This window comes from Monomorium pharaonis, chromosome 2, assembly GCF_013373865.1.
Source record: "Monomorium pharaonis isolate MP-MQ-018 chromosome 2, ASM1337386v2, whole genome shotgun sequence".
Taxonomy (NCBI): domain Eukaryota; kingdom Metazoa; phylum Arthropoda; class Insecta; order Hymenoptera; family Formicidae; genus Monomorium; species Monomorium pharaonis.
Genome location: NC_050468.1, coordinates 21,056,386 through 21,068,474, shown reverse-complemented (window position 1 = coordinate 21,068,474; position 12,089 = coordinate 21,056,386). Strand labels below are relative to the sequence as shown.

The window sequence follows — 12,089 nt, the reverse complement described above, 5'->3', positions numbered from 1 at the left end:
TAGCCATTTATATAATTTATAGTAAAAATATTTAAATTTTTTTAAATTAAAATGTTTTTTATTTTGAAATCATTTAAATGTGATTTATATATATAATAATATACCATTTTTTTATTAGAAATACAATTGTATTATAATTATTATATCTAGTATTATAATTGATATAATTATATAATTTTTTGAAAGTATCACTTTAACGCGCCAATTTGATCAACGCGTTTTATTACCGCTAATCTCCGTTGGCTCTGATTGTCAACTAGTTTCGCCGTATCCAGTTATCTGTCTTATCCACTGGCGTGACTAACGGCGTGAGGCCGCCATTTCCTTTGGTTCTTTCGCAGCTGCCCTTTCTGTATGGACTGTTGTGGGGTTCGAGTTTTTTCATAAAATTTTAACATAATGGTGAGTTATTTTTTTTCAATATAACGTTTATTCGGTAAAATGTATTGTGTTGCACATGAATGATTGATTGGAAGCTAACAAGAACGCGTGATGCCTATTTTTCAAAGAGATTTACTTGCCGCATGGTTAGAGTCCAGATTCCCGGATAATCTAGATAAATTTGCACAATTTGTTCATATAGTTTTAATATTATTTACCTCTTTAAAACATTTTATTTGAATAAAGAAACATTTTTATTGTGTGAAAAAAGAGGTAAGCAAATATCTGCATGTAATAAAGTTGAATATGACTTCAATATATTTAATATTTTAATTCTTAACCTACCAGATGGTATGTGATACCGCCAGTCATTTTTAGAAAAAACTAGAGAATTATGTGAGTATAATTTTACAAAGATTGTAAGGCCTGGTCTACAATAGCTGGAGTAAGCATGGAGTACGAAGTAAGAGTAAGGTAATTTTCTTCTGTACTGTGATTGACCGAAAAGCAGGAGTTAAGAAAAGCAGGAGTAGGAGTAAAACGAAATGAAAATAATTTATTTCGTTTACGCCCTTATGCCAGCTTTCTTACACTGGATTAATCCTTTTACGCCTAGTCTTACTTCTTACTCCATGCTTACTCCAGCTATTGTAGATCAGGCCTAATTCAACTATATATGAAAGAGGAAAAAAAGGGAAGTTAGAATATAAGACAAGATGGCGGATATATCGGATATCACGTATCATATTTTGCAGTTTGTGGATTAGAGAATAATTTAATTAGTTAAAATGCAAATTATACTCTAGATAGCACACAATATTTATGATAAATATTTATTTCTATTTATTTTTTAAAAATATATAAATATTTTATATACATGAAGGAAAAATATTTATTCAACATATTATTAAAATATAGACTTTATAATAAATAAAAAATAAAGATTTGTAGTGATATTTTGTAAATATTTTATAAATATTTTTATAATTTTTATGATAAATCTTTATGATCTGTCAAATTTAAGACCACAAAAATATTTATAAAATATTCAAATAAATATTTGATAAATATTGTGTGCTGTCTGAGACGCTTATTATTAGAAAATGACGAATAGTGATTATATGATGAAAATATTCAGTTGATTTTGATGGAAAAATGAAAAGAAAACTACTTTGTTGATTTGCTCTAATACAGCAGAAAAGTGGCTGCCTAATGCTCTTGCTTCTAATTACTTGTGTGCTTCTTTGTAGGGTTTCGTCAAAATAGTCAAGAATAAACAATACTTCAAGCGGTACCAAGTCAAGTTTAAGAGGCGCCGTGAAGGAAAAACTGATTATTATGCTCGCAAACGGCTGACTGTTCAAGACAAGAACAAGTACAATACACCTAAGTACAGACTGATTGTACGTTTGTCCAACAAGGACATTACGTGCCAGGTAATTCAAATAATACTTTTAAAACACAGCTTTTTTTTACAGACTGATTAAGAATAGTGTCTTAAAAATTTATTACACAGTGTATGTAATTAAGTTTATGTAAGAATAATTATCTAATAGTGCATAGTCTTATTCCAGATTGCCTACTCAAGAATCGAAGGGGACAGGATTGTATGTGCTGCTTACAGCCATGAACTTCCCAAGTATGGCGTTAAAGTTGGTCTTACCAACTATGCATCTGCTTACTGTACTGGCTTACTTCTGGCCAGAAGAGTAAGTTATCTTGTCTTTACTTTAAAAAAAAAAAAAAAAAACAGAAACACTCCCAGCCATAAGTTCGAATATATTTAACGATTTTCTTATATCTTACAAAAAGTTAAATATCTTTGAAAAAAATTGTAGAAGTTTAACTATGTGCTTGAAATTAAAAGGTTTACAGAAAAAAAGGTATATTAAAAGAATAGAAAAAATGATATAATGTGCTCGATTCATAAACTTGAAAAAATTTTTAATAGAAAATTGCAACCGTTTTCAAACTTCTAGTTGGGAGTGCAAATATTTGTGAAATATAACATATTGCTAATATGATGACACTCTCAGCTCGCTTTGATATTTCCATGAAGAAAACACGATTGTTCCCTGTTGTATAATACCTGAATTAGCAAGAAATTGTCAAATATTTGTATATTGAATAGTATCTATCATTGTTATAAAATGTAAAATTTTAATTTTCAATAGCTTCTTAAAAAGTTGGGATTGGATACCTTGTACGTGGGTAACACAAATGTAAATGGTGACGAGTACAACGTCGAGGAATTGGATGACGGCCCAGGTGCCTTTAGATGTTACCTAGATACAGGATTAATGCGCACCACGACGGGCGCCCGAGTTTTTGGCGCTATGAAAGGCGCTGTCGACGGTGGTCTCAATATTCCACATAGGTAACAAAAAGTCATAATTGTATTTTCATGTAATTTAATTGTATGGATTTAATAATTTTTAACAGCTTTTCGCGTTCTCATGAGTAGAATGAAATAAAAAACTATTAATCAAATCAATTCTGTACAATTACTTAAGATGAGACATGAATGCAAAATGGTAGTTTATGACATGTGTATTATCAAAATTTTGAAATTTGCTTTGCAAATTTGATTTGATTGTGTAAATGTTATACAAGAGGAAATAAAATCAGTATCTAACAATATGAAATTTAAAACGTATATGTTATCATGTGTAATATCAACTAAGCTTCAATAACTTTATTATTTGATTTTGCAGTACCAAGAGATTCCCTGGCTACGACAGTGAAACAAAGTCGTTCAATGCAGATGTACATCGACAGCACATATTTGGTCAACATGTTGCAAACTATATGAGATCTTTGGAAGAAGAGGATGACGAAGCTTTCAAGAGGCAGTTCTCGCAATATATTAAGCATGGCATCTCTTCGAATGATGTGAGTAATCGCAAATTGTGTAAATATATCTGTATGATCTTAACGTGTCTAATTTACGTCCAATTAAAAATTGCTGCTTAGATATTTAAGTCTATGTAGCGTCGCATTTGGACAATAGCAATCTTCATTGGTTGTTAAATGTAAATGCATGTTATTGCATTTATTAAAATAAACCTTGTGTTACATACACTATTACATATATATAGATAAACATTGATAAAACATTTAAAAAAATTATTTTCTTTTATAGATCGAGAACATATACAAAAAAGCTCACGAAGCCATCCGGAACAATCCAGAACACGTGAAAGTTACGAAAGAAAAGCCAGCTGTTAAGAAGAGATGGAATCGCGCGAAATTGTCATTATCTGAGAGGAAGAATCGTGTGGCCCAGAAGAAGGCCTCCTTCCTCAAGACCTTGGAGGAAGTAGAGGTGTAATTGTTCTTGACTCTGGATCATCTTTGCAACGTTATATACACAGATTCATGTGTATAAATCAACCAAGAATAAAGAAAACTTGATACAAATATATGTATCTATTAATTACAATTGTGTACACAATTTATGCAAATAATATTTATTTTTTACAAGTTATCACCAAGATACAAGTTGACTTCTTAATTAGAAATTTAAGTTCATGCAAACTCTAATTTTATTGTACATTAAAACAAATTATTTTTAAAAATTATCTAAATGCTGTGTGTAGAGATCCGAACGCCATAGTTTTCACGTGAAATTGACCTTGATCAATCTAATCTCAGATCAGTCTTGTGTATCTTGCATTATTCTTCTGGTTAATGATATATCTTTTACTTTCTTTCGTGCTGTTGAACGACGAACAAATTATATATATATAATTTATTAATCTTATATTCTATGTACAAAATCTAGACAGTATACATAAGGAACGTTTTGCATATTATACATTATTTTAAATTTTCGACGTCAATTCTATTTCGTTTAATATTATAATTTCTAATATCGTAATATTAAAAAAAAATCTTATTTTGGTAATTCAAGGTTTTGTTTAATAGTGAAAATATAACGCATATCACATCATATTTTCAAGGTTTAGTGATTTAGTCCAATGTAAAAAACGAATGTTTAGAGTTTTATTAATGTACAATTCAACGTAGATAAGTATTTATTTAGGCGGAGAAGACTTCGAATATCTTACGCACGGTTTTAACGAAAAAGTGACAATCTGCTGCGAGAACCGGGTAACCGACCTTGCGCATTAAGTAAGCCATTTGTAATGTCCATCATGGGAGGTACAGCCTTCACTTCGCCACGTGCCGCTAAACAAGGTGGTGATTTTAATAAACGTCGCGCTACTCGGTTGATGTCGTCCTTAGATATTCCATCTATAAGCATTTTTTTCATGAATGATATTAAAAAACTCATTTTGTTATTTTATTAAATTTCTAAGATATTTGCGACTTACCAATAGCATGCATGAAGTATTCTGGTCGTTTCCTGGTGCCAGTTGCTAAAACTTGTCTACCAATGTCTTCAAATACAACGGGCCGTTGTTCCAGATTCATAAGCAACATCGATTGCAATTGTTTCTTCGCTCTCTATGTAAAAAAAATATTTCCAAGATTAATTACCGATGAAAAAGTGAAATTTAGTAAAAATTAGAGATTCTCTGACTTTTTGTATAAAATTTTCTAACGTTTTAGTTTTGTCAAAATTTAAGGGGATCTGGGAGTGAGAGTTACCGTTATTTTTTGGGAAACTTGGATTTTCGAATTGAAATAACAGAATGCAAAATCCTTTTACAGGATTAAAGTACGCACAAAAATGAAGGGAGTGACGTAAGATTTGTTCTGATAAATAAAAAAAGTTATTTATTAGTCACCTAACGACAATATTTGCTTTATACGAAAAATCTACAATTTATATGTATAAAATAATCACGTCGCCCTCCCTCCTCAGGAAAAAACTCAGGAATAATATCGTGCAATTAGAAATAAGATTAGAAACCTAGAAAAAAAGATTCACATTTCGCAAATTAGAAAATTAAAAAACGAAAACTTAAATTATGTACGCGTAAAAAGTCGATAAATAGAGCAATATGAGAAAAATTTTTTTCGTTCTCAATATAAAATTCAATTCATAGATTGATATTAATATGTGTACTTTAGTTCTAGAAAAGAATTTCTAAGTCTATACGAGAAATACATATGAAATCTCATTAATGATGTGCATGAATGACTCTACATTATCGATCTCGATTAAATTTCAAAGGCACTCCAGGATCCCTTGGATGCTGGAGATGAATCTGTTTTACCGATCAAACGCGATTATTGTTCTAGTAACAAATCTTTTTGTTGATTATACAGAATTAAAAATCTTTCTCCAGAATTAAAATATAGACAATAACGGAGTGTGGTGTACGCAAGTTTATATGAAAAACGAACAAAAATTTAAAATTTACAGTTTTGTGATCGACTCCTGCGGTCGACTCGTGAAAACATTTGCATGCTCCGCACATTGCATTATAAGAAAGAATAATTCTATGCTTTTGGAAAGGAGCCTATATATATATATTAATGGAATTCAAATAATACTAAATATATATATATATATATATATATATATATATATATAAAATTCAAATACTAATAATTAATGTAAAATAACATCATACCGCTAATTCACTATCTGAAATTTCGCTTGCCATAGCAACCATCTCGTGTATAATTACTTCTACCATATCCTTCACATGAGATGGTGTGCATGAGGCGTGAATACAAAATAGCCCAGTGTCTGCGTAAGCATGGTTGTATGCAGTTGCACTGTATAACCAATGATACCTATAACATAATTTTCTTGATGTAATGTTCTCGATCAAGTCTAAATGCAGGTATAACACAAATCTATTTTTAATCTATGTATTTTTATGAATTTTATAAATTATAAATTTACTCATTTTTATGAACATATTGATTATCAAAAATACAGAAAAGTATAAAGGTATAGAATAATTATTTTATATTGTTCAAAGTTTGATTTCTTTATATTTGAATAAAAATATATTACCTATTCAACACATTGGTATATAAACGCGTGTACATGCCCTTTCCAGGACCGCCCGCGCTAAAACTGCCACCGCCACCCATCATCATATTTAATACACATACAGCAACAAAGTCTGGATCTTGATGAGAACAGCCTTCCAAGCCTATAACAACGTGTGATAATTCGGGCAAACCACTAGGTCCCGCGTAAATTGGCACATTGCATTCCTCCTATTAAAAACATAAACAAGTCTTTTATTCTTTTTTAATTCCATAATAAAAATAATTGGTTTAATACACTATAATGTGATTATACCAAAACACGTCCTCCGGTATATTGTGCGATAGATGTATCAACATGTACATTATTTGATAGAATAAGATCAGGTTGTTCCTCCCAAATAGGTTTTTGATCTATAAAATATCTATATCAAAAATACATTATTATATAAATAAAAAGCTTTTAAAAATATAACAAATTATATCAATATCATACATTATAAAAAATATGTATATTCAATTTATTAAAAAAAAAACCTATAATTATTTACAAATTATTTAAATATTTATAAATTTATTTTTAAATTACTTGTCACATATAGAAAATTTATAGTTATTACTTAGTAACGGCGTGAATCAGGTCGTTATGTTCAACACCAACTCCTGCAACCACCATTCTATTCGGTACATAATGATGCTTGAGATATGTATGTAGAATTTTCCTATCAATCTTTTCAATATTTTTTTCTGGACAGATCTTGGGCAAACCTAATGTGTTCTGCCTGTATGCAGCCTATCAATATAACATCCACGTATAATTATTTTCTTTACTTTACAACAAAAAAATATATTGGTAATTCTTCTAAGATATATGTAGAACTATTTGAACTTACAGAATGAATCATGTCCATCAATATAGGTTCTTGTTCTGGTCTAGTATGCAAAGATTCCAATTCAAAACGTACTGTTTGTCTAGCAATTTGTACCTGTAAAAAGGATTTGACTTTGGTTCATTTATATATAGTTTTCTTTAAAACAAAAATAAAACAAATCCATTTTTTAAGTGAATTTATTTGGATTATGGATGCTAAATTATTTTCTCTCATGTCATAAACAATTTTGTTCCAGAAAGAATCAAACAAAAATTAAAAATACAGGATGTTTGGAAAAATCGGAGTAAAACTTATACATGTTAATGAGGTCGAGTAGATGAAAAAAGTTCATATAAACTTATTCCTGCAAAAATAAATCCAGAGGGTTTTTTTTCTTTTAAATGAGTTGTCAAAAATGTTAAAGCCTATAACTTTATTCTTATATCTATTTTATATCTAAAGAATTATCATATTTATACAATAACTTAAAGAAACAGAATAGTTAAACATAGTTTCTTATTTCCTAAAAATTTAACTTTTTACATTTATTCGTAGGAAACTATTCATATATTAACATCTTAAAAGTTTAATATTTTTATTTCTCTCTTACTAATAATTGAATTAAATAAATTACTGCATAATTAAACAACAAGGTACAGTACATTTCTTGTACAACATACCTCTTCTTCTGTAATTTGAGGTCTTAAGACAATATCACCTAAAACTTGAGTTACTATGTCCAGTCCACGACGTTCTGCAGATGCTGCATAAACAAATGTATCGCGAGATGCTTGACAGTCACATATACCACCATGCTTTTCTAGCGCCAGCATTATCTTATCCTTGCTGTTAAATGTGTTTGTAGACTGCAACAAGTACATTCTGTTGTGCATGTATATGTATACATATATACATACATGCATATATATATATATATATATATATATATTAGGGTGTCCCTTATGACCAAAAAAATTTTTTTTTCGATTTTAAAAACGCATACCCCTTATCTTTTTTATAACTACCATGGCCTATTCAGATACGAAATTTCATCCCTGTACGATGATTCTAACCCGTGCCGACGAGGCCCCAAAGTTTTTCAAAATAAGAGAAATTCACTTCTTCTAAATATGATGGTAGTTCAAAATGTTTTATTATTCTTAAGTCTTCACGAATGTTGAAAAACAACACCGCAAGAACTTGTCGATTTGACAGTAATTTTGCACCTGTTATCTGGTGGTTTGCCTCCCCACCTAAGAATATAGTTTCTTTAGCACTTCGTAATTTAACCGACATTTTATTCAAATTAAATAAACTGTGTTGATATCGCGACTAATTGCATTTGAGTGACGACAAAGTGAGTGTGTGCCGCCCGCGCGCTTGTACTCTAGCGAGTCTAGCGTAACTTGTATGAACATGTTCCGATATAAGTCGGCACGGGTATTGTGTTCCAAATGAACTGAAATTTGCTGTGCGGGTGTTTTATAGCAATACGAAAAAAATTAGGCCCTGTGCATTAAAAAATAATCAAGTTGAAAAATAAGGGTCACCCTAATATATATATATATATATATGTCAATTTGTATGCATGTGTACACACGCACACGCACGCACGCACGCACACACACATACACACACACACACATACAAATTGAAAAATAACCATTAATTGTAAAAAATATTTTTTAACCATTTAAAATTATTGAATAGATTGTATCAGCTACAAGTACAGATTAACAATCTTTGATAGTTGCTTATTATATGACATTAACAGTAATATTTGATGAAAGAATCTTACACTAAATGCTAACTTTTCAAGAAAGTGTGAAATGCCACTGGGATATGTCACTTCGTATCGTGGACCTGAGTCAATAAGAACTGAAAAATCAAGATAATAACATAATAATCTTTGTATAAAATTGTATCTATAATTGGCACAATATCTCAACTTACCACCTATGGTACAAAATTGTCCAAATCTATTTTCAGATGCAACTTTTAACCCATTTGGCAAGACTGTAATCTGTGTCGTTTGATGTTCCTCTTTCGCAGTTGAGTAAATGGCTTTTGGCAAATTTGGAATAGCTTCTGTCAATGGTGGAAATGATGTAACAGTTTTCTTCTGATTCTCTTTCAAATCAGGGGGTATTCTTTGGGAAGAGAAGTTACACTTTTGCAAGGCATTGAAATATTGTGAGTGGGTTGAGCTGAAAAAAAATATATATATAATATTAAATTTTTGATATAAATGTTACATTGTCTTTTTCTTTTTTATTTTAAAAGGATAAGAGGGACAAGGTTACAAAAACCTTTAATTCAATTTCATAATCCAAGATCATGTTATCGTCATTACCTTTTTTTAATTGCACCGATTAACGGCCTTTGTGACATCCTCGAAAACATGTTATTAATTTAAAGAGACTTATAACAAATTTGTATAATTCTAACTGAATCGCCGCCGCTGCTGAAAGTTACAGAGATGCGTTCAAAAAGCGTCTACGACGTGGACGTGTGCCTGTCGGATGAAACAAAAAATAACGGCAAATCTCGATTGAGTTTCGTGCACTTCTCACATAATGGACTCGCGAGCAAAAATACTCGAGTACATTTGGTAACAAATCATCGTTAATTTATATATATAGATAAAATTTCAACTTTGCAAAATATTAGGTTAGATTGCGTACGTAGTTCAATATGCGCTCCGATCATCCGATGATCCGATTTGTTCACGGCAGAACTTAATGGAATGTAGGTATGTATTGCGCATTGCGCATGATATGGCGGAACGACGAATCAAAAATCGTTTCCCAAACAGTAGAAAATGTTTATAAAATATTTATGATAGCGAATTCGGTTGCTTGCACTAGTGCGCACTGAATGTATATTAAGGCTTGTTTATAGTCAATTTTTTATTTAAGAATCATTTTAAATTCTTCTTAAAATACTTCTTAACCAGTAAAATGATCTATACAACATCCATAGAATTATTTTTTTGGTTAAATAGTTTTTGAACATGTATTCTTAAATATAAGAATACTGATGTAAAGTATGTAAACAAGCCTTAGTGCGCACTCAGTTAATATTAAATATTTATGCGCATACATTGATATTTTGTACGTATTCTTATCAAAAAAATGTCAAGAAAATCATAGTAAACACACATATTTACAATGTATGTTTACGATAAATTTATATATATAATATAATAATTTAAATATTAAAATAGAAATATAATAAGTTTATAATGTATATATTATATTTATTAGAAGATGTACTGATATACCTATTAACGTATAATTTTTTTTCAACATAAGATATATAGGGTGCGTTCGGGGAGACGCCATTAGCGCTACCAGCATCAGTCCATCTTCATTACTCATTAAAAGTAGAAAAAGGATAAACTGATGTTGATAGCGCTAATAGTGTCTCCCCGAACGCATCCATAATTGCATAAAATATTTTTACAAGTTAAGAGATGAGGTAAGAAAGTTTTTTCTAGAAGCCTTTCACTTTTCAATGTAAGGCCGCTTTCACATGCGGCGTAACTTGCGTGAGGCCGGATCTACAATAGGTGTAGTAAGCCTTATGCTATAAGAAATTGACCAATTATAATTGAATATAAAAAGAATAATTGAATATAATTGGTTAATTCCTTATGGCTTAAGGCTTACTACATCTATTGTAGATCCGGCCTAATGCGTAACTTGCGTCGACCAATCAGGGCGCGTTAAAGATATATGGCCTGTTCTTTTTAGCTGCACTGGTGCACTGGTGCAACAAGTTAAAGTGAGACAAATGATCTGTTCTTTCTAGCTGCACTGTTGCACCGGTGCAATAAGTTAAAGTAAGACAAGTATATTTTTTCTCATTCTAAGGCCGGAATTCATAAGTCGGTATTCATAGTCGAATCTTATTTTAAGATCGTCTCAAGTAATGTCTTAAGATGCTAATACGGCTCTGTGATTGGTTGATGGCATCTTAAGACTGTACTTAAGATGATCTTAAACATAAGAATTGACTATGAATACCGGCCATAGTCGAATCTTATTCAAGTTCTAGCTTAAGCACGATCTTGAAACGTCAATGCTGTTATTTCATTGGTTAAGTAAGTCTCAAGTCGGCTCGAAGCTAGACTTAAGACAATGCTTGAGCTTAAGATCGGTCTATGAATCCCGTCCTAACTTATTGCACCAGTACAACAGTGCAGCTAGAAAGAACAGACCAAAATATATTTTTTCTCATATTAACTTATTGGATCAGGGGCTCGATTCTTGAATTCATTTGCAAGAGAAACGTATTTGCAAATTCTGTTCTTACAGAAAAGTTGAAAATTTATTGGCTATCGTATGGCTTTTAACCAATAAATGCAACTTTTCTGTTAGAGCGGGTATTTGCGCATACGTTTTCTTGCGAATGAATTCAAGAATCGAGCCCCAGTGCAGCAGTGCACAGCAGTGCAGCTAAAAAGAACATGCCACTAGTTTACATCGTGCATTTGATACGCGTATCAAGGGGTGCGTTCTTAAATTTACAACGGATGTAGCCAGATACACAAGAATGTCATTCTATCTTTGTTCTACTTTTTGTAAGTAACAAAGATGGAATGACATTCTGGTGTATCTGGCTGCATCCGTTGCGAATTTAAGAACGCACCCAAGTAGTGAATTTAAGCTGATCAGCTAACATAGCTCTAGTTTACACCGAGCACTTGGTACGCGTATCAAGTAGTGAATTTAAGCTGATCAGCCAATAGGTTTGTTCTGTTGCCTACACTTTTACACTTCTACGAAAAATATAAGTTCTTATTGGTTTATATTTTTAACCAGCCAATGAGAACTTATACTTTTCGTAGAAGTGTAAAAGTGTAGGCAACCAGAACAAACCTAATGGCTTAGTTTACATCGTGCATTTAATACGCGT

The 12,089-nt window shown here is 31.1% G+C and overlaps 2 protein-coding genes across 3 annotated transcripts; one reads left to right on the top strand and one right to left on the bottom strand.

Moving 5' to 3' along the window:
• The first annotated feature begins 266 nt into the window (after positions 1-266).
• LOC105832122 (60S ribosomal protein L5) lies at positions 267-3,817 on the top strand. Its single transcript, XM_036282896.1, has 6 exons — positions 267-402; positions 1,632-1,817; positions 1,956-2,090; positions 2,556-2,758; positions 3,096-3,273; positions 3,524-3,817. The coding sequence occupies exons 1-6, from the start codon at positions 400-402 to the stop codon at positions 3,710-3,712; spliced, it is 894 nt and encodes a 297-aa protein (XP_036138789.1). The 5' UTR covers positions 267-399; the 3' UTR covers positions 3,713-3,817.
• An 18-nt stretch (positions 3,818-3,835) lies between these two features.
• LOC105832121 (mitochondrial-processing peptidase subunit alpha) lies at positions 3,836-10,029 on the bottom strand. 2 transcript variants are annotated; one of them, XM_036282895.1, is made up of 13 exons: positions 9,854-10,029; positions 9,523-9,684; positions 9,123-9,376; positions 8,981-9,047; positions 7,850-8,051; positions 7,191-7,283; positions 6,918-7,090; positions 6,614-6,722; positions 6,320-6,528; positions 5,928-6,093; positions 4,719-4,851; positions 4,504-4,638; positions 3,836-4,098 (listed from the first exon to the last, which is right to left on the bottom strand). In XM_036282895.1, exons 2-13 carry the CDS (start codon positions 9,570-9,572, stop codon positions 4,037-4,039), a joined length of 1,653 nt encoding a protein of 550 aa, XP_036138788.1. In that variant the 5' UTR covers positions 9,573-9,684; positions 9,854-10,029; the 3' UTR covers positions 3,836-4,036. The 2 variants fall into 2 exon arrangements, with proteins under 2 accessions (XP_036138788.1, XP_012528238.2); XM_012672784.3 differs by having other exon boundaries at positions 7,850-8,035; positions 8,968-9,047; positions 9,523-10,024.
• Between the last annotated feature and the right edge of the window lie 2,060 nt (positions 10,030-12,089).